General features: G+C 34.1%; 2 protein-coding genes, 1 long non-coding RNA gene and 1 other non-coding gene across 5 annotated transcripts; 1 reads left to right on the top strand and 3 right to left on the bottom strand.

Annotated features, from left to right (window-relative positions):
• The first annotated feature begins 7,636 nt into the window (after positions 1-7,636).
• LOC102616504 (kinesin-like protein KIN-10B) lies at positions 7,637-12,287 on the top strand. The gene is made up of 13 exons (XM_006480754.4): positions 7,637-8,126; positions 8,216-8,384; positions 9,057-9,450; positions 9,572-9,777; positions 9,875-10,182; positions 10,264-10,327; positions 10,560-10,647; positions 10,790-11,070; positions 11,160-11,206; positions 11,302-11,323; positions 11,425-11,487; positions 11,581-11,619; positions 11,723-12,287. The coding sequence occupies exons 1-13, from the start codon at positions 7,897-7,899 to the stop codon at positions 11,813-11,815; spliced, it is 2,004 nt and encodes a 667-aa protein (XP_006480817.1). The 5' UTR covers positions 7,637-7,896; the 3' UTR covers positions 11,816-12,287.
• LOC102616797 (uncharacterized) lies at positions 12,061-13,371 on the bottom strand. The gene is made up of 3 exons (XR_370959.4): positions 12,835-13,371; positions 12,674-12,736; positions 12,061-12,384 (listed from the first exon to the last, which is right to left on the bottom strand). It is a non-coding gene; the product is annotated as an uncharacterized LOC102616797 (long non-coding RNA).
• Positions 13,372-14,503: 1,132 nt separating this feature from the next.
• TRNAK-CUU (transfer RNA lysine (anticodon CUU)) lies at positions 14,504-14,576 on the bottom strand. The gene has a single exon. It is a non-coding gene; the product is annotated as a tRNA-Lys (tRNA).
• Positions 14,577-14,978: 402 nt separating this feature from the next.
• On the bottom strand, positions 14,979-19,617 carry LOC102616209 (uncharacterized). 2 transcript variants are annotated; one of them, XM_006480753.4, is made up of 5 exons: positions 19,501-19,617; positions 18,538-18,773; positions 18,032-18,114; positions 16,283-17,912; positions 14,979-15,942 (listed from the first exon to the last, which is right to left on the bottom strand). In XM_006480753.4, the coding sequence occupies exons 2-5, from the start codon at positions 18,698-18,700 to the stop codon at positions 15,251-15,253; spliced, it is 2,568 nt and encodes an 855-aa protein (XP_006480816.1). In that variant the 5' UTR covers positions 18,701-18,773; positions 19,501-19,617; the 3' UTR covers positions 14,979-15,250. The 2 variants fall into 2 exon arrangements, with proteins under 2 accessions (XP_006480816.1, XP_024955549.1); XM_025099781.2 differs by having other exon boundaries at positions 18,538-18,783; positions 19,501-19,605.
• Between the last annotated feature and the right edge of the window lie 3,065 nt (positions 19,618-22,682).

Raw genomic sequence — 22,682 nt, 5'->3', positions numbered from 1 at the left:
ATAGCGGATTTCATTTTAGCTGCTCTCTCTTATAACGTATACTTTACATAAAAAAAAATTAAAATTGCATTTGAATTATAATTAAAAATTAGTTTTAAAAAGGTTCATAAATTAAAAAACTTTGTGAATTGTAAACTTAATTACCATTTTTATTACGGTTGGACGTTGATATAAGATTAATAATTAATAGTATATAAGCAATAGAAGTAAACAGATTGTTTTAACGTAAAATTTAAATAAAATAAATCTTATAGAGTGCTGATACATTCATCCAATGAGACTCAATTTGGGCCAAAGAAAGTAAACGAATTTGAAAATATTAAGAGGTATAATAATAGTTTAAAGACAACTTTTATTCAATTTTAAGTATATACAAATAAAGAGATGAGACCTCATTTTATAGTCATATAACTATACAAATTAAGTGAATGTTTAATAAGTAGATAATTCATTAGTTGTAAGTTTTTATGAGATAGTGGAAGTTATTGGAGATGAAGGGTTATTTGGTGAAAAGTTATAGGACATGAAGAGTAGTAAGTAAATGATTAGTAAAGTATACATCATTTACGTCTGGGTATTTGAGATTCATTTTCTGGTTGATATATTATGTCTCTTTAGAAGCAACATATTCAATAATTTAATTGTAGATCAAATATTTTGTTGTACATACAAACATGATTTCTTTAGGAGCACCAAATTATTTCACAAATTTTTCATATCATCTTCTCGGAAAATTAGTTGTTTGCACCAATTGATTTATTACATGCTTCAAGCATTCATATATTGTTCATATCAATATTTCATCCTTCAAGGACATCAACCCATGTTAGGATATTTTCTACATGTGATTTTAATCACTTTCTCTAATCAATAAGTTCATCCAATAATTGATCAACAATGTGCATTGTACAATTATTCTTTTGAACTTTAAGTTCAAACAAATTTTCATAAATATTAAGATGTAATAAAATGATACATACCAATATCATAAAATCAAGTCATCCATCATGTATACTTTTCCTGCCACTCGTGATGGGATGATTTTTATCATAAAATATGCGCAAAATATTTAAGTATAAATAATGGTGAATTAGTTAAAAAGAGATAATAATATCCAATATTTGAGTTTTAATGATAAGAACCAAAAATTAATTTAAAATAAAAATATATAATCATGTCATTCTTCGAGTAAATGAATCAAGAACTTTAACTCTAACCCGACACGAAAAAAATCGTGTCAACTCGGACCCGGTCCATTTAATAATCATGTCAAATTTAACGACTCATACCCATTTATTCGTGTTGTATTCATGTCGAGTAACAGGATTGTGTTAAATTTTGTCAGCGCTAGTGACAACGGATGTTCATAGTGGCAAGATCTATTATAGGGTTGTTATTAGATGTTAGTAAATTGATGGGTGTAGTAGACACGCAACTAAAGTGAAATTGAGAAATAATGAAACACGGAATCACACAGGGACACCAGAAATTACATGGTTCAGCTTTTAGCCTACGTCCACGGGCAAAGACAGAAGGAAAATATTTTACTGGTGAAAATGAATTACAAGTATTGTAGTATTTTAGCCCACTACCCAAAACCACAATATACTCAAACTCTCAAATCACTATAATAAGAGCTTATAATTTCAAGTTCTTTAAACTCTCTCTCTAAAATGCTAAATTGATTCTCTCACAATGGAATGCCCAAAATGAGGGTGGGAAGCCCTTTTTATATAGCCAAAATTTTGGATTCTTTTTTTTTTTTAATAAGTCAACACGACACCACTAAAAATGGCTGGCCGTGTTGAATAGCATGGCACCGCCCATCTAGATGGGCGATGCCAGCCATGACTTTAACATTCTCCCACTTGGAGATTTGATTGGCTCAATCAATCTTCACATCATCCTTTCTGCTTCGCCATTGTCATGTTGCTTTCGTTTCTACTAGGCCACAAGATAATCTACTCCATAAAAACTTGTCAGTATTGATTGGCTTGGTCAAAACATCTGCTAGGTTCTCCTTGGTATGGATTTTCTGCAAATCGACAACGAAATGATACTGAACTCCTATGTGTTTTGTCCTGAAATGAAAGGCTGGATTCCTTGCAATATGCAAGGCACTCTGACTGTCACAATACACAGAAAATTTTTCTTGTTTGTACCCGAGCTCTTCCAATTACCTTTGTATCTAAATAACTTCCTTGCAAGCTTGTGTAGTTGCCATGTATTCTGCTTCTGTTGTAGATAAAGCCACAACGGTCTGCAGTTTTGAAACACAGCTTACAGCTACTCCCGCAAGTGTAAATACATAGCTAGTAGTGGATTTCTTTTTATCAAGGTCTCCTGCAAAATCTAAATCCACATAGCCCCTGACAGTAAACTCTAATCCTCCATAACATAATGCAACATCAGAGGTTCCTCTGATGTACCTCAGAATCATATTCACAGCTATCCAATGCTCTCCACCAGAATTCGCCATGTATCGACTGACTGCTCCCAAAGCTTGTGCAATGTCTGGTCTAGTACATATCATAGCGAACTTGTGCTCTGGTACTGCTTCAGAAGAATCTGAATCTTCTTTTCCTATATTATTTTTCACATACACTAGTACAATCTCTAACTTTTCTTTTACATGATATCATCTTCATCTCTCATTTGCAGTTGATCTTCTACAAAAATAATATCTCTGTTGATGACGATCTTGTGGGCAGTGAGGTCCCACAGACGATACCCTTTTACTCCATTAGCATACCCCTAGAAGATATACCTCTTAGATTTTAGATCTAACTTTGTTCTTTCTTGGATATTGTACATCACGTACACTGGACATCCAAATGCATGTAGGTAAGAGTAATTAGTTGGCTTTCCAATCCACATCTCCATCGTTGTCTTCAGCCCAATTACTGTGGATGGCGACCGATTTACTATATAACAGGCAGTTTTGGCTGCTTCTGCCCAGAATGAATTGGGCAGCAGTCCTCAACATAGCTCTTATCCTTTCTGTAAGAGTCTTGTTCATCCACTCTATCACTCCATTTTGTTGAGGAGTGTATGCTACCGTGAACTGTCTCTAAATACCTTCTTACTTACAAAAAGCTAGAAACTCGCCGCCTGTATACTTTCCACTATTATTTGTCCTCAAGCACTTGATCATTTTGCCAGATTCAAGTTCCATCCGTGCTTTGTAATTTTTAAACACTGGAAATACATCTGACTTTTTCTTGATTGGATACACCCAACATCTCCTAGAATAATCATCAATGAAAGCCACCATGTACTTTGCACCTCCCATGGATATGTCTGGTGATTCCCAAACATCAAAGTGAACTAAGTTTAGAATGCATTTACTTCTAGCAATAGATCTATTGAACTTTAATTTATGTTACTTACTTGTAACACAATGTTCGAAAAATGGTAAACTTACCGATTTGAGCCTTAGAAGCAATTTTCGCTCAGAGAGAATTTTCAAACCTTATTCCGACATGTGGCCAAATTTGAGATGCCACATCATCATTGACTCTTCTCCATTTGATGCGACACACGCATCAGTCTCCTGTAGTGTTTCTCCTTTAAGCATGAATAGATCAGCACCGATTTTTTCTGCCTTCATCAATACAAGCGCTCCTTTAACAATCTTCATAATTATATTCTCCACATGAGTTTTGTACCCATGATTATCCATTTGTCCCAAAAACAATAGATTTTTCTTTAGGTCATTGACATATAGTAACTCTTTAATTGTGCAAATTGTACCATCAAATATTTTTATTTTGACTGTACCAATACTAACGATCTCCAAGGCATGATCATCTCTCATATATACAGATCCTCCTTAGATAATTTCATATGTGTGAAATCATTCTCTCTTAAGGTCATGTGTCAGGTAGCTCCTGCCTCCTGAGTCTATGAGCCAGACATCAGATAGCCGTTTTCTGCCTTTTGAAACAGTTGTTGTCTCCCTATAGAGAATTTTGCCATCATTCGAGATACTTGCTACAACACACCCTTGAGCATTTGATGACTCAGGTTCTTTGCCCTCTCTTTTCTTCTGGTTGTTCCAACACTCTTTCTTGACATGCCATTTCTTGCCACAGTTGTAGCATTTAACATTCTTCTTAATTTTAGATTTTGATCTACCAAACCCCCTCTTTTGTCTTTTTTGAACGCACCCCTAATCTCTTAGATATTTACAATTTATTAAAGTAATTTATTTTTCCTCTTTCTTCAAACCCTCATCTCTAAATTCTTCCCCATTTTTTTTCCATTTTCAATTAAACCTATAATTAATTAATTGCAATCAATAAGAGAAACTTGACATTCTCATTAAAGCTACTTCCTTGTTGCCTGAAGGTTCATTTGCTCTATATCATATAAGCAATAATGAATTGAACTTTTTATATAAAAGAAAATCACAGATATATTTTTGTACACATAATCTATTTATCATACAATGAAATTCAGGTGTAAGTAAATTAAAATTTTTTAGGTTTTATTACGTGTCTTCTTCCCCTCTTCTCCTCCATGTGTCTCTCCATTTTCACCTTAAATAATTTAACTTTAGGGCTTTCTAATAATTGGATGATGATTATGATTATTATTATTATTATTATTATATCAGTAAAACTCCTCTTATTATGTTAATGAGTTTCTTTTCTTAGGAAAAAAAAATATTTTAACAAATGATAAAAGATGAGAGCTTTAACAAAATTTCAAAATCTGTCTTAGTTTTCATTTTCTTTGATGCATCTGGCATGTTTGATCTCTTGATTATAACTTACAAAAGTGGGTATTATAACAAAATGATGATGATTAGTGATTTGTGTTGAGAGAATTTGGGAAAAAAATGATATTGGCACAAAATTTTGTAAACTTTAACTTTTCTTAATTTTCAGTAAATATCAGGGACTGCATTGTTAATAAACAAACAAACACATCGCTGCCCTTGAAACTACTTTTGTGTTAGATCTAAAGGTGGCAGCACAAAAAGACAAAAAGAGGAGTATCGTGTACCTGTTGCACCATAGCTAGATCCCTTTAATAGATGCATTCTTAATTTTCTTTCATTGTAGTTTACAGTCAAATGTGAAATTTTTAATTCCAAGAAAAAAATTGTGAAAATTGAGCATATATAATTCAAAGCAATTTTATACTTTTGGAAGAGAAAACTCTAGCATTGAAAGACGGCTACGATTTTGTTTAAGTTGGATCTTGGGAGCACTGGAGGCATGAGTTTATTTGGCCTCTTTATCGCCTTTATCGAAGATGTAAGCACGATACAATGTTGGAAACTACTTTCGACCACTCAATTATGACCATTACAAATCATGTTACATGTCAACTTAGTCAAAACAAATATAGGATCAGCAGCAATAAAAATAAGAAAATAATCATTAAGGTTAATTAGATATATTCTTGTTTGGAATTGATATAAAATGCAAGCAATGCTTTGGAAACCAAAGATAGAATATTTTGCTTGTACTAATAGAGTCTCGTGCTGATAATATGTTAAATTTTTTTATTAATTAGGAACACATAAAATATAAGAGAGAGTAATAAGAGGCACAATAATAGTTTAGAGACAAATAAGAAGATGAGCTCTCCTTTTATATACATATAACCATACAAATAAAGTAAATGATTAGTAAATAGAGCATTAGTCATAACTTCTTATGAGATAATTGGAAGTTGTAGGAGATGACGAGTTGTCTGGTGGGGATGTAAAAAATTATTCTGATAAACCATATAATTATAATTATTTCATAACAAAAAAAAAAGAGGCTTCAGGTATAAACATCATTTTCCAACTTTACATTCATAGTTTTATTGTTACTTCAATCATACTCAATTATCTTTTTTTTATGTATCAAAGTAATTTACAATAAGTACACAATCAATTATTTCTTAGAAGAAACTAGTTGGTTTGATTCTTCTATTAAGGTTAAGGGTTTTAATTTGTCTTTTACATCAACCTTTAAAGTGGGATTAGAATGTGGATTGGATAGGATTAGATAGAGTGCATGATAATTAAAAAATAAATATACAAAAAAAGAGTAATGATAGAAATGCAATTGTTTGTATAAAATTATTTTATACAAACTAATGTGGTATAAATTTATTGGTTGAATGAAAATATAAAATAAAAAAAATTATACGAACGAATAGGTATTTAACCAAACCAATTGAATTGTATCATATCAGTTAAATGATTATAACTCTATTACTACTCAAAAAGAATTTATGGAATCATTATATTTAGAGTAGGGCTATTCACACTTTAAAAATTTCTCTAAACACTATAACTTCATTAAAAACTTTAAACAAAAATACACATCATATGAATTATTATTAAAGACAATTTATTACAAGTTAATAGTGTATGATTACTCTGAACACTCATATAATATACTCATTATTCCATGTACATAATTCTTATACTTTAACTTTATTTCCAACATCTTAATCAATACATAGATGAATAATTATTAAATCAATTTTTTTTTTTTTTGCACTCATTATTTATGGAACATTTCTTATTATTATTATCTCATTATAAGTTGTTCTCGGTGCAAAATTTAATATCGTACATAAATAAACAAAGAAAATTAAATATATTTTTGTTGAATAATTTATTTATAACGGACTTGATTACATTTTTGTAAAAATTTATTAAAATCTCTTCAAATTAGTTGTATTGAATAACTTTATTGGTGTTAGTAAATAAAGTTAATTAATTTAAATAGTTTGAGTAAGGATATTTTTTGAATTTTAAAGAGTGTTCAAGGTAAAACTTAATTTAAAAAAAAATAGTAGTATATGAGTGTACAAAATAATATAGTTTTTAAAGTAATTTTTAGAGTGCAAATAACCCCACCCTTATATTTATCATGAATGTTTAAGGATAGCATAAAAAATGGTGGACATTAAATGGTAATTTTGGCAACTAGGGCAAGTCTAACTAATCTCTTTTGCGGATAACGTTCATTACATAATAATGTTCTTCAAAAAGTTAATGTTCTTCAGTTACTGCAGTATGGCTGAAATCTTCTGGTTGATCTCTGAAATTCTATAAAAAAAAGAAGAATTTCCAGAACTTCAAAGCTCAACACATCTCTAGGAACTGTAATAGCATAGCTCATAATTAGCTAAATTAGCCTTACAAAAGAAGGAAATTGTATTATGGTTGGATTAAATTCTAACGGACATTATGTATTTGTGCTCAAGTTAATTCTATGAAAGGCATACTTTCTTTAAAAATAAAAAAATAAAATAAAAGTTTGCCACTTTTATTTCTTCGGTTCAAGTGATGTCTTCTAACTTAGGAAAATGAGAATCATTGAATGATTCACATGCATAATATATTAATATGCCCTTCGTGGGGAAGCTGCGTTAGTACCATAGTTGATATTCCATAGTGTATACGCAAGTAAATTGTAAAGTAAAATTTCACATGCCATTAGGGCATTGTAAAGTAAAATTTCACATGCCATTGGGGTTAACGTTTTTCATAACTGAATATGTAGTGTAATTGTTACTTCGCCTCGTCATTAATAAATTTTTATATTATATTGAAAATGGGAGATAATATTTTAGAGTAGAGAGTAACAGCATCATGGATGATGCGCAGCAGCAACACCTGAAAGGTACTCCGAGCGGGCCCGGCAAAAACCCAACCGTCCAACGGCAAAACGAAATTCAAATGGAACGCATAAAAATTGTCCCAACGGTCAAATCCTTTTTTAAATTTACCAGCAAGCATAAACTCTCTCGAGTCTCTCTCTCTCTAAGTTGCCATTTTCATCATCTTCATTCACCGACACAAATCGCTCTCTCAAACAAATTCCCCCCCAAAATCTCGGCTTTCTCTTTAACTTAAAAATCCTCAACTCACCACCTCTGATGGAAACTGAGTACGTGTCGTCGTCATTCAACACGCCTTCAAAATCAACGATCCCAAATTCGACTTCGACCTCCTCCAAGGTCAGAGTGATCGTTAGGGTTCGCCCTTTTCTTTCTCAAGAAATCGCGGCAAAAAATGGAAACTCAATCTGTTGTATTTCAGTTCTTGATCGAGGTTCCCTGTCTTGCAATGAAGAAGTTGCTGTTTATCTGAAAGATCCTGACACCATGTCAGTACTGCTGCAATTTTTGTTTTTAATTTCTTGTTCGAACTTAGATTTTAATTATGATTTTTTTTCTCCTTTCTTTGCGGTTTTAGTCGAAGCGAGTGCTATCAGTTGGATTCGTTCTTTGGCCAAGAGGATGAAAGCGTGAGCAAAATATTTTACAGTGAAGTGAATCCTCTGATTCCAGGGATCTTTCATGGCCGCAACGCTACCGTTTTTGCCTATGGGGCTACTGGCAGCGGCAAAACTTATACCATGCAGGTACGCTACTATTAAGAGACGGGTACCCATTTGTATTTGCTGAAATTCTGTTTGGTTAGAAGGAAAATTGAATGATTCAGAGTGGCTGGAAATTCGAGGAATTTACCTACCTAAGTGAGTCAAATGGCTGGACTAATATCACTGTGGTTAATTTTGTATACACTGTAAGAGAAAATTGAAGTGTCAGTTGATAGTTTCATCTATTATAGAACAAATTTGATAAGTTCGATGGTTGAATTGTGAAAAAATCAACTCTTCTTGAGAGTCTTATACTCTTATTATTGATTTCTTTTGGCCATAAGTTACAAATTTTATTCCCAAGTAGTGGAAAACTCAAAGAGATCATCCTCTCCGGGTTCATTTGGCTTGGCTACTTCAAGTAGACTGGAGTAAGTTTGGGATTAATACACAGATGCTATGAGATAATCATTAACTGTCAAGTACAAATGTGCCGGTCCGGGTGGTAATCACTAGATTCCAAGCAAAAATGAGTGCTTATCAAACACTTAAGTTGAATCACAACAATCCAAAAAATACCTGTAAATGGATTAATTTATCTAGTGTAGTATCTTCTATTCACATTTAAATAACAAACATAACTTTAATGTTTCATAGAATTCATTGTTTCTAGTATCATGTAAACTAACTTTATGACAGTGATTGGTGTTACAGGGTTGTGAAGAGAGGCCAGGCCTAATGCCATTGGCTATGTCCAAAATTCTATCTATTTGTCAGAGCACAGGAAGCACAGCAGAGATTTCATACTATGAAGTCTACATGGACAGGTGTTATGATCTTTTGGAAGTCAAAACCAAGGAAATTTCAATTTTGGACGATAAGGATGGGCAACTCCATCTCAAGGGACTCTCTCGAGTTCCTGTTAACTCAATGACAGAATTTCAAGAGATATTTTCCCGTGGAATCCAAAGAAGAAAGGTGGCACACACGGGACTGAATGATGTTTCTAGTAGGAGCCATGGTGTGCTTGTGATTTCGGTTTCTACCCTTCTAGGTGATGATTCGAAGGCTGCGTTAACTGGGAAGCTGAACCTTATAGATTTAGCAGGTCATTTCAGCTCTTTTTAAGTAGCTCAACTCTTTCTGAATATCTAATTGTTTTATGTACATGGCTTAGCTTGTGGCTTGTAGCCTCCTATTTTCTTTCTGAGTTTATCATTTTTAAACAGGCAATGAAGATAATAGAAGGACCTGCAATGAAGGAATTCGTCTGCTTGAGAGTGCCAAGATCAATCAGTCCTTGTTTGCATTGTCAAATGTGATACATGCACTGAATAACAACAAACCCCGAGTTCCATACAGAGAAAGCAAATTGACCCGTATATTGCAAGATTCTCTTGGAGGGACAAGCCACGCTTTGATGGTTGCTTGTCTGGTAAAAATTTTGTATTAGATCACTCATCTTTTCATCTTGGTCTACCATCAATAAATTTATCAGAATTCAATTCAAATACACTTTTTGTGTTAAACAGAATCCAGGAGAGTACCAAGAATCTGTTCACACCGTTAGCTTGGCTGCTAGATCACGCCATATTTCAAACACTCTTCCTTCAGCCCAGAAAGTTCAGACTCCAATGGTTAAAATTGATATGGAAGCAAAACTGCGAGCATGGCTTGAATCTAAAGGCAAGACAAAGAGTGCACAAAGAATGGCAGTACGTGGTACTCCAATTGTGAGCAAAACTCCTACTTCTGTATGTTCAGTCAAGAAAACCATTAATCACAGCTGCAGAAAAGTCAAGGTTTCTCCCAAACAGGACGCTTCTAATGCTGAAGACAGGTATAGGAAGGGAGCAGTAACTTCTATGTCATGCAGCATGATCATCTGGTTACCAAAACTTAGTGCTTTACTTTTATGCAGGGCTTTATGTGTCCCTTTTAGGAACTTATTAATTGATGAAGGTCTTGGTGATTCTTGCTCAGAGGTAAGTTCTAGAACTTAACACATGCTTGTTTACTAACATCTATATAAATCCATGATCAAATCATCCTACATAATACAATTTGAATAATGAAGGGTGCATGATACTGTAGTAGAAAATTGACTCTTATGACCTAGCACAAGGTATTTTAAAAGGATTATTGTTTACCAACGATCAGGATAAAATTTAAAGGCTATATGAGATTTTATTGTTTTGAATTTATTGATCGTTGCAGAGTCACCACATGGTTGCCAACGATACAGAAGAAATAACTGCCGGTAAAGATGGAATTATCTCCATATCATCACCAAGACACTTACCTGGTATGGTGCTTCTACATTTTTTTTCCTCAAAAAGATTTGTTATAATAAATTTGATGTTTTAGGTATTAAAGGATCCATTTCAATTGGTTGGATATTTTCTGGTCATTATATGGGGTTCTCTGAGATTTCAAATGTGATGCAGATGAGCAATCAGAAGAGAAGGCAACTTTCATGAACTCTCAGGCACCACCAGTTTTTGAGAGGAAAAGTGCGACGCAAAGTCCTCTCAGAACAGCACTCTCCCCTATCAATATCAATGCAAATACAAAGCCCCTCGAGAAACTATCAGACACAGATCAACATTGCCCATTGCTTGAACCAAAGACTCCGAGAACACCATTCACTGCAACATGTGCATCCAACAAATTCCAACCAATCGGCACTCCACTTGATAAATTCAGTGCACAAAGCATTCGCTTGAAGGTATAAGAGATATAACTAAAGCTTGATGATAGTTATTTCTTTTAAATACCTTTCGTGGTTCTCGTATTTAAAAATTTTGATGTACACAGAACTCTCTTGTGCAAGAATACATTGATTTCTTGAATACAGCCAGCAGGTATAATTCTGTTTCCATTGCTGTTTTTTGCACATCTTAAATGCCTTTTTATTAAGCACACTAAAATTCGCAAATGGTTTTTTCCATATTTTCAGAGAAGAGCTCGTGGAGTTAAAGGTACAACAAGGCTAATCGATCAGTTGTGGCAATGCTGATAAATATCATTTTTCGAGTAATCCAATATAATTTTCATTTACATTCCTGTGTTCATCGTGCAGGGGATAGGACAGAGATTGGCGGATTACATATGTGAGCTTAGACAATCAAGCCCCCTAAAATCTGTAAGTTTATATAACTCTGGAGATAAAGAATTTTCGAGTTATAGTTTGTATGCAGTAACACTAATTAAACAGTGAATTCTGAACCATTTACAGCTGAGTGATTTAGAGAAAATTGGGCTCTCAACCAAGCAGGTAATAAATCAGCAATATTTGTTAACTCCCCTATGATTCAGCCTTGAAAGAGATGAATGATAATGATCTGAAACAACATCTGACAAACAAAAATTTCTCACAGGTTTACAACTTGTTTGGTAAAGCCGCAAAAGGAATTTTCGATAGACCAGAAAGCGCAACTCCCAGTTGTCAAGAAACGTTCTCGGTCACATAACAGTTTCACATGGTGGGATTCAGTTGTGTGGTTTTGATCAATTGCCGTATCATATGTTCCGACGGTGGCAGCCGTAGATCGTGTGAATTGATCAAAAAATTGTGTATTCCTGATATCAAGTCGCAGATTTGCACTTTGCAATGTAAACAATATGTTGTCAAATTGGCATGTGTTCTGTTTTGTAGAACTCTCTAAACTTCAACCGAAAGCGAAACCGACAAAGAATCAATTCAACACTATGATCAGAACAGGAAAAGAAAAATACTATTCATTTATTCATATATATATATATAACCACATAACTCAAAGCAGAGACTCGTACATAAAACAGTAGTCTATTCTATATTCTACAAACGTTCACAAGAAAGCCATTGAAGCAGAAGCAAACATAGGTCTTAGATTCTATATTAGTTCTTATTTAAAAAAGATCCATATATATGCTTTTAAACAGGCAGCTGGTTAATTAATTCCATAGGCCGCATGGCGCATCTGTCTCTCATTTGCTGCAGTTACACGGGTTGCAGTTGCATGGGTTGCACTTGCAGCCGCCGTTGTCGTCTCCCTCGTTCCTGCAACCGTGCACACATGAGTCCACAAAATCACTCATTTATAGACAACTAATTCATTCAAATGGAAATATATATAATTTTTGCGATCCGGATCTTAAAATACGAAAAAATTTCAAAAGATCTTTAAAACCATAGAATTTAAGAGATTTAAAACTTAAAACGCTTAACCGTGCGGATTGAAATATTTTTCTGAATTTTTCCGCACTTTAAAATTTCGGATTAAAATATTGCTATACACGTATATATATACGTGTGTGTTCTGCCCGTATTAAAAACAAAAGACACGTACACTTTCTCTGGTGCAACTTCAGGAACTACTTCAAGGCTCTCGGCGATAACATTCTTATTGTCACTGCAACGTCACCATATGATTTTTTTTAGCAAATCAAAAGCTTAAAATAAATTAAAAATTAAAAATAACAGAAAAGTTTTATGAACATAAATAGTTACCCTTCATAGGAGAAATCAGTAGCCTGAGCAGGAACACTTCCACCGGATCCAGCCATTTTCGGATTCTTATGAAAGATTGGAACAAACAGTTGATTATATGATGCTTGATGTACGGCGAAAAACCACTGAAGCGCTACAATAGAAAAATATCCCCGGGAGTTGGATTTTATAGTGATGAAAGGCGGTTGCTGACCATACACGTGTCAATATTTTAAACCATGCTTATCTCTAAGGTTTACGTCCAAAAACCAAAAAATAAAAATCTATAACCTCCTTCCGGATATGGATCACGCGTTTGCCTCCGGTCCTCTTTATCTTTGTTGACTGAGTCTTCCTTGTTTGGTGCGTCATCCTTTTTTCCCTGACCGTCCAATAGAAGTTGACCGTGATCAAGATGGATCAAATGCGGACCCCTCTTGTAGAGTTACGTTTGCAGCTTATCTTGGGGCCGCGTTTGTGCCACTTAGCATTCGGTACCGTATGCAATTAGAGGTTCGGACTCGGTGATTTTAATGCCAACTTTTCATGAACTTGAATGGTGAACGCTTCCCACTAAGGGGAACAAGTATGGTCTCTATATATAAAAAAAATTATTTATATGACTTTGCTTTTAGCCATCGAAGTCATCAAAGAAGGGTCTAGGAAATATCCCATTATAATATCAAATCATTGTCATTGAATTTCTTACTTCCTTTGATCGTGACAGGATGAATTAAAGATAACATAGTTGTCCACATTGTAAACTACGTTTGTAAACTACGTGAAGACGCCGATCTCTCTACGTACATGAGTTGCGTTTGTTTTGAAAATGTGAGAAATTACTGTTATATTTTTTTTTTATACATTGATATATTACTATCAGAGCTCTACTGATATTCATAATTAAAAAAAATCTTTCTTGAATAATTGAAGATAATCTGAATGTCAATCCTCACTTGAAATTAAAGAGAGATCCATCCTCATTATTAATATTAAAAAGAAATTAATTCTCTTATAATGTAAGAAGATAAATAAATCTTTATTATATAAAAAAATTAAATTTTAACACTGTATTAGCGTTAGGAGTCGAACCCATGCACCCAAGATTGTTGGGCGCATAGGTGTGCTAATGGACCCGTAGTCCATTGGCCTGAAAAGCCACTGTTACATTTAATGTGTGAATTAAAAGCCAAGTTTTGTTACAAATACTGTCGTTTAGAATTACTGACGGTGATGTTTTGTTACAAATTAAATGCTGAAACCGTGAAACGTAACGTCCCTCTCCTGCTTTTTCGACAGTGCGTAGTGGGCATTATGTGTACGTAGAATAGGAGAGAGCCAGGTGGAGGGTGAAATCGAAGAGACCTAAAAAAAATTTGGGGTTGAAAACGTCACCAGTGTTGAAAGCTTTTTTGTGATAAATCCAATCCATTGATTAAAGGTGAGTCACCGCCAAAGCATGACCTAGGACTGAGAACTGCGACTGCTTGCTTTCTACCAAAACAAACTGATGGGCCAGTTAAAATTTTGTATATTTTCTTTGTTTTGTTTAAAATGTAGTGGGTCACTCACATAGACCTGAATCCAGAAAGCCCAACAAACGAAAAACAATTGGGCCCCAATTGTGCAGCACGGAGGAATGATTTAGTGATATTTAGTGATGAGACCTTGAAAGAAAGAAAAAAAAGGCCGCCCACCGTGGGGCTCGAACCCACGACCACAAGGTTAAGAGCCTTGCGCTCTACCGACTGAGCTAGACGGGCTTTGTTGCATCCAATCGCACGATATTATATAAATATCTTTCTAGCATTTGAATCTTTTCGGACGAAAATTTGCACATTTCAAAATGCTAGGAGGCAAGAACCATTTAGCCGGACAAAGATTCTCTCCTAGTTTTTTTTTCTCTCCTAATCTTTCCTAGTGAATTAAGTAGATAAGATTGAATTTTAAATTTTAATATTGACAATTAAACCAGCTTTAATTATTTTATTTATAATTAAACCAGCTTTTTTCCATTAAATTTGAAAAATTATGACAAACTAGGAGAGAAAAATACTAGGAAAAGATCTTAATTCTTTTAGCCACATATTCACCAGATAAAGGTTTCAGGAGTAGATAAATGATTTCTTTTGATTAATGAGGAAAAATAATCCACCATCTAACAAATTCCCAACTTTATTTCCTTTCTCAAACCGCAAGTTTTATTTTTTATTTTTTTGTTAATATACAGATCAAAATGCATATTTTTAATTATACAATATGTATGTATGTGTATGTATGTATTTATCACTATTAAACAGATACATATTCTTCTTCCTATATCTTCTGTGTTCTATCTATGGTATTTAATAAACACTATTAATTACAGAGTAACTCAAAAGGGCAAAATTTTATGAGTGAGGTGAAAAAGGAACCTTAGGAAGCCACCTCCTGATCCTCAGCGACAGACTCCTGAAAAGATTGCTTCCTCCAAAAGATCCTCAAAGATTAAGTCCTCCACCTCAAGTGCCACACACTCGGAGTTGAATTGCAGGCTCATCCACCCGTTGTTCTTTGATAAATCGCTACTTGTGATATAGTCCAATGACTGATCAAGTTCAGGTCTCAAGCTCAAGTACCTGCTTATATTTCTCCAGACCTCCTTAAGAACACGGTTTCCTGCTGGCATTTGAGGGATGCAACATTGGGAAGACAAGGGCTTAGGATAGTAACTGTATGATCTCTCGTATATCTCCATCAATGTCTCATTGATTAAATCAAAGAAAAGCACGTGATTACAATTACCACCTTCATTTCCAGAACAGTCGGGATCAAGGAGAATGCAACCTCCCACTTCTTCATATACTGAAGGATCTACTGGCTGATCATCAGAGTGCCAAGTCCCAAGAGACTCAGTCCCACTGAAGCCGGTCAGCTCCAGTATGTATTTTACATAATCAAATTTAGCTTTGTCTTTTGCATCCACTTGAACATGGGGAATGTCAATATATAGATGCTTGCTCGGAAAATGTACTTTCTCTAACACACTTCTATGAGTTACTAGAGAGGCATCGATGCTGGATTCATGTTGATGGCCAGTCAAAGTATCGTGTACACCAGGAATTAGAAATTCTAGCATCTCTTGTGACTCTGAATCATGCAACGCACATTCATAAAGCATCAGTTTCACCCGTTAAAATACAATTGTCAGTGAACAAAGGCAAGCAAACTTCCAAGAATCAATCAACGGAAATAAAATTAAATTAGCAAGACAGCTTCATTCAGTTGTACTTGTTCATGGAAAAGAAAATTTTAAAGATGATGCTCTGAAAGCTAAAATCTGTCAGACACCTAACCTAAAGAATGTCAGAAGATTAGGATCTTTCAGGTCACAGACGATTCGGTTTAAGTAGTCAAAGTTGGTGTACTTTGAGATTGTATACTTAGGTTGTGGTGTAAGGTAATAAAATAAGTTGCAAAAGTAACATACCTTCTGAAAAAGAAAATTCTGCAGCGCTTTCTCTGACCTCTTGAGAATTGAAGTCAAACACTGTGACAGGACTTGGTTCGGTTGCTTTAGCATCAAGATCTAACTCGCCATCTGATGCACTGTCCCTTGTCGTCAAGGTGATCAGATCATCACTGAGTTTATCCACCTCCATAATACTGTCCACAATGGATGTTGAACCCACTTGATCTCCAGCACCAGAGTCTGTTTGACTAACCTCTACCAAGTTTTGAATTTGACTTTCCGCAGGAGTATCTAATTGCGAGCAGTATTCTGAAGCCATAGGCCCATCCGTGCTATTTTGTTCACCTACACTAGTTAGACTTCCAGTTTCTTCATCCAAAATCCTGACTGGCATCCAAGAAGAATAGGCATCGGAAAATCCCTCATTCTGGTAATAATAAGATTTAATCTCAGGTAAGGAGAAAATCCTTCCCAGAGATTTGGTAGTATTCCTAGAAGGCGATGCCTCCTCTTCTCTTTTTACTTTTAATTTCTCAGAGACAGGCTGTTTGGCTTCCCTTTTGAATGTAGATTCATACAATTGACAGTATCTATCGAGTGTTTCATTTACAGATGATGTCCTTCTCATATGGTGACGTCTACTTGAACGACTGCGTTTACAGTCACTCGTGAGAGAAGGGTCCTTTAGCTGATCAAGAGTTTCATTATTCAAGTCTTTGGAGAACCCCTGGTTACGAGGTAGTTTATGAAGGATTGCATCCATGGTGATTCGATGCCTTTCACTTTTGCTCTCTTTAATTGCATGTTTTATCTTCTGTTTGAGATCCTTGAAATGCTTAATCGCCACTTGACTCCTGCCAGGATTATTAAAATGGTGGGTTGAACCTGAAGAAGAATTATTGGCAATGTCTGCTGCTGCTTGGTTTAGTTTTTGGATTCCGTCTTCTCTGTACTCAACTTCTGTTGATTGGATTGACTTCTTACCGATATCTTCTTCTTTTTCACAAGACCTATTGACATCCTGCTTTCGCTTGAGTCTGCTTGGCCCAGGAACTCTTCTGCCTGATAAGCCAGGTAAAGGGAAACTCTCAGACTTAGTTAATCCCATTCGAGTGTTGAGTACATGTTGATTGTGGTAGTGATGAGAAAATGGAGAGCTTGGGTCACGCAAAACTTTTTGAAAGAATTCTCTATTGAAATTTATTGTATCTAGAGCATCCAGAAACTCCTTTGACCGATGAAGGGAAGCATCTGTAGTAGGCTCCTTGTTTATCAAGTTCTGCTCCACGGAAGCTTGCTTTTTGTTCTCATCAACCTGGCAGTTTTCACCTGTTTCTCCATTGGCAAATGGCTCGTCAAAAGGCTTTTCTAGAAGTGAATCCATTGAGCTGATTTTGTTGGAGTCTTTGTTTCCTCTATAAGCAATTTCGAGACTTCCATCATTTGATGTTATTACAGAAAGGAAATCCTCATGTGAAGCTTTTAAATGATGAATGGAATTAGTACGTGTCAATCGTGATCGTACAGGATAGGTTGAAGTTCGGTGATGTTGGCCCTTCCTCTTAGAAAACTCTTCGTTGACCAGAGATTTTTTCTGAGCTTTGACAGAATTTTGCTTTGTTGGAGTTGTCTGTCTCACTTCCTGAACCTGGAAAATACAGACTAGATCTTAATTTTCTGTAATTTTATCTACAGGTCAAAATCCTAGATAGAGGAACCAGAACCAAAGACGAATATGCTAATGAAGATCATTATCGAAGAACTTACATGAGAGCTGTTCACTTGGTCATTGTTAGTTTCTTGCAACTTATCAGCATTTTGGATCTTTTTGTCTCTTGGGTTTTCATCCCCTGCAAGCCAAAACTTGGTTGTTAACATGTATGCATTCAAGAGTTAATTCTTCGCAAATGTCAAGTACTCTGTAACAAGAAAAGTCCATGAGATTGCTATATACTACTTAATGAAATCAAAGGCAGCTGCAAATGGTTACTGTCATTCAGCAGGATAAATCTGTTTTTAACTCATCAACGGGTGCTCATGAAATTTGGCATTGTATAGAAGCCAAGAACAGACAGACTCGATGGTAATAAATTGTAAATGTAGTGCACCATGTTTAGTATGATAAGATCAATTAGAAAGATAGTTAAGTCTATAACAAACCAGGTCTCTCACAGAAACATGGTATTTGGACTGCCAGAGCAGCTAAAGAACTAGGAAATTACAACATTTGAATGGAAACTTTTCGAGATAAATGGTAACTAAACTTATCTCACCTGGGGCCCGTTTATTACCACCATGCTTCCTATGTGGAAGTCTTTTCTTCACATAATGCCAGTCGGGGTACCTAACGACATGAAGTATAAGACCCCATGCGCATCCAGGATGACCACCCGGAACACAAATGCGAGGGTGTTTCTTCTGTATATGCTTTCCCATAAGTCACAATGTGCACCTTTAAATCTTGAACCTACTTGAGTGGCAAATAACTTCAGCTACAAGCTTGTTGAACCTGATCAAAACTGCAGATTAATATCAAGAGGTTGACAAGGTGTTTTATCGTCCATCAATCGATAGAAATAGATTAAAATTAGTGAATTACATAAAGGAGACACACACTGAATTCTTTGACTGCCTATTGATGTAAAACGACTTTTTTATTTTGACATCTACAGAAACACTCATCGTAAAATGAACAAACTGTAGCCCATACGATTTCAACAGATATTATTCTCTTGGACATTTTAGCATCAACTATCCATTTCAACAAGGCCCCTCAAGAAACTACAGATACCATGTCATCAATCCAACAATGTCTTCATATGTACATTTATCTCTTCTAACACAAAAAGCATTTTTTTCCAGAAAACCAAATAAAACTTAAAAAAAAAAAAAACTACATATTCGAATCAATTCATTGTCTATAAACAGATAAGCTGCTGACACAAATAAAGAAAATGAAGATATTCAACAAAAGCATGCAAGCAAAAGAATGAAGAACAAAGATAATCATGCCCTTGGATAGAGAATCAAAGTGCTGGAGCTTGTCCTTAGCCATATATGGCAAGAATTAAGAAATAAATAAATAGAAAGAAAGAAAGGAATCAAGCAAAGGTGAATGTATCCCACATCAATAACGCTAAAGAATGTTGTGTTCGTTTTGTTTTGGTTTTCTGTTTTTTGTTTTTTCGTTTTTGGGTTTTGATTCTGAGATTCAAAAATCGAAAGAGAAAGAGTACCCGTAGTTTGTCTGAATTAACGCATTTGCTTTTTGTCTGGCCCTTGACGTCGTTTCTTTTATTAGTTACTACCCGCCATTTTCTCTCTCTCTTTTATTGATAGTTTATTTAATATTAGGGTTCTAACAATCTTCCATTAAACAAATTTTAAAATATATGAAAATTATTCTACCAGTCATATAATAAATAAATGATATTATGTCATATGTTTATTTATTTTAAGATATCAATATATAAATAATAATTGTAATAAATTTAATTACATATATCATACGTATAATAATTGATTGTGTTACATTTGATATACATTATAAAAAAAATTTTTACGTAACAACTCTAAAAGATTTGAAAAAGAAAATTTGGAGAGTATTTTTTTATTGTTATAGAAAAAAGATTGCAACGGTTTGATTATTTAAAATAGTTACTGAGATTCTCTTGTTTTAAATAATGTTCACACAAGTCTTTTTCAAGATACACCGACCCTTTTGTAATAATAATATAAATATTTATATTATTTTATAAAGATTTTACTGTATAATTCTAATTTTAATTCAAATTATTTATAAAATTTGTTCATTCAAATATGAGCATGACTCTATAAGTCGATACGAGAAAATATTTTTTTCATTAAGTATAAAGATAGTTACATGGACAATCATAAAATACGGTATGGGATTAAGAAGGCTCTAAGCCTTTAACCTCGTACCTATACAATTTAGCTCATATAGCTTTTGATTCTTTAAAAAAAATAAAATAAAAACCAAACTAAAGATATTAAATGTTTAGCGTATTTTGAAAAAGAATATAAATATATTTTATTATGAATCGAAAAAACAATTTAATTGGATCTGCTAGCCAACTTTTGCAATTTTCAAGGATGGACCATACCATATCAATGTCTCTTTCCTTTGAATTCGCTCATTGTATGAGGATTACAAAAAGCTATATAAGCTCATCCAGAAGATGAAGATTGCTTGCTTCAGTTTCATCGTTTTCATAGCAATGTCAGAATCTCAAAATTCAAAGTGAAGAGGGCTTCCATGAGGAAATGGGCCTGCTCAATATTCTATGTTGTCTTTAGTGTGTCGAAGAATTCTTTGAATTGAATGAATCTGTTCTTGCTTCTGAAAGGGCCACATTCTAATTACAGTACAAAATTTGTGGTTTTAACCTATACGAAAAATATAATGTGACAACATTAAAAACTATCAAATATTAAGTTAAAAATTACCTTTCAAATTTAAAATGAAGTGGACTTCTCTACTTAATATCTAATATTATTTTTACGTGGGCACAAGCATTCCTATAATCTTTTTCTGCTTTTCATGAATATGAATTGAAAAACAACATTTTTATGAAGCTAAAATATTAAATTTTATATTAACAACATATGTGACAGATAACATGACACTTTTAGGGGTTACCATACACCTTGTAGTGCATAATGGTCAAGTCAAACAATGCATTATTTGGAACACAATTTTTTTTTCACCTAACAGCTAGAGGGATGGGCAAAGTCCAAATCAATTTTCTCCCATGATTCAAATTCAATGGCTAACTAGGTAGCGTTTGTTTTTTTGTCTGAAAGCTAAATGGGTATGAATTTTTCTAAAGTTTGAATAGGTCTGAATATGAAAATCTGAATGACATGTTTGTTTTTCTTTTTTTAATATCTGAATATAAGTGGCATCTTGTTAGTTTTTACAATAAAAAACATCTTAAACTTAGTTGTTTGACATTTATGTCCTTGTAAATTAAAACAAAAAAAGAATTACATTTTATAGTTTAGGAAATAAGTTAGTTTATAGAGATATTTTTGGCATATAATATTTACTTGTCATTAAGACATTTTCTCATTCAGATAAAAGTCACAAAAAGTTTACTTTTATCTATTCAGATGTAAATGTCTGAAAATCAAACATAAGTTCTAAAAAACAAACAAGAAAATTTTAAAAAATGTCTGAAATTAATAAAATTTCAGACTTTAGACATTTAACAAACAACCTCTAAATAAAACTACTTAAAAATTATTAGATCATACCTCTTGGAACAAAATTTTTTTTGACTCACTACTTCCCCACGATTCAATTTCGAATGACATGCCAATAAAATTACTTAAAAACTAACAAACCCTTGAGTAGGGGTGGGCATTTTACCCTACCCAACCGAAAATTTTCGGGTTCGGGTCGGATCGGGTTGTTACTAAAACCCAATCGGGTGAAAAAGTTACTGACCCGATCGGATTGTAATCGAGTCACCCGAACTCGAATACCCGATCGGCGAATCCGAATACCCGATCGGATCACCTAAAAAAAAAAACATATTACACACACACACAGCGAACACGCACGCAGCACACACCACAACCACTCACTCACAGTTACACACACAAAATCACAACTGTGAGTCTATGACTCTCAACTCTCAAGTCTCAGCTCTCACACACAAAAACAAAATCACAAGATTCACAACTCACACACACAAGCCAACCGCCACACCACAGCCACTCCACTCTCTAGTCTCCACGGAACATAGAGCACACATAGCAGCCAACCACCCACCCACGCATAGGGATGGCAAAAATCCCCACGGGGACGAGTACCCTCGGGGATTTTTCCCATTCGGGGAGGGTATGGAGATAATTTCATACCTAATTTCTTATTCGGGGAAGGGACGGGGAAATTTTTTTACCCAATTTCTTATTCGGGGAGGGGACGAGGATGAGGTGGAATCCCCATCCCCTACCCATTTCCTCATTTTAATTTTTAATTTTATTTTAATTTTTTAAAATTACCAGTAAATAAATAATAAAATTTAAATTATAAAATTATAAATATTGGTAAAAATAAAAAATATCAAAATATTTATATTATTAAACTTTTAGGCCTAATTAACTAATTAAAGTCCTAAATTTTTATTTATGACATTAAAAAGACCGAGTAGATTCTATTAGCCCAACATTTTTTTAATTTTAATATTCTTTAAATATTTTAATATTAAATCTATTATTTATTTATTTTTAAATGTTATAATTGTCCACAGCGAATCACAATTTTAATATCTAATTTAATCAAATCTAATATTTGCTCTTAATTTGCTCTGATTTAACTATTGTGTTGTAAAGGGAATAGTCCACATTTATAAAGTGCCCACGCCACCATTGAAAAAGTTAATTAATCTAA

The sequence above is a fragment of the Citrus sinensis genome, chromosome 6 (assembly GCF_022201045.2).
Source record: "Citrus sinensis cultivar Valencia sweet orange chromosome 6, DVS_A1.0, whole genome shotgun sequence".
In the NCBI taxonomy this organism is placed as follows: Eukaryota; Viridiplantae; Streptophyta; class Magnoliopsida; order Sapindales; family Rutaceae; genus Citrus; species Citrus sinensis.
This window is presented reverse-complemented; position numbering and strand designations above follow the sequence as displayed.

Excerpts from the sequence above, each read along its gene's own strand:
- LOC102616209 (XM_006480753.4), bottom strand. The coding sequence starts at position 18,700 with ATGGGAAAGCATATACAGAAGAAACACCCTCGCATTTGTGTTCCGGGT. Across the intron at positions 17,913-18,031 it reads ACCAAGTGAACAGCTCTCAT|GTTCAGGAAGTGAGACAGAC; the intron begins GTAAGTTCTTCG and ends TGTATTTTCCAG. Across the intron at positions 15,943-16,282 it reads AGAATTTTCTTTTTCAGAAG|AGTCACAAGAGATGCTAGAA; the intron begins GTATGTTACTTT and ends TGCATGATTCAG.
- LOC102616504 (XM_006480754.4), top strand. The coding sequence starts at position 7,897 with ATGGAAACTGAGTACGTGTCGTCGTCATTCAACACGCCTTCAAAATCA. Across the intron at positions 11,488-11,580 it reads AATCAAGCCCCCTAAAATCT|CTGAGTGATTTAGAGAAAAT; the intron begins GTAAGTTTATAT and ends AACCATTTACAG. Across the intron at positions 11,620-11,722 it reads TTGGGCTCTCAACCAAGCAG|GTTTACAACTTGTTTGGTAA; the intron begins GTAATAAATCAG and ends AATTTCTCACAG.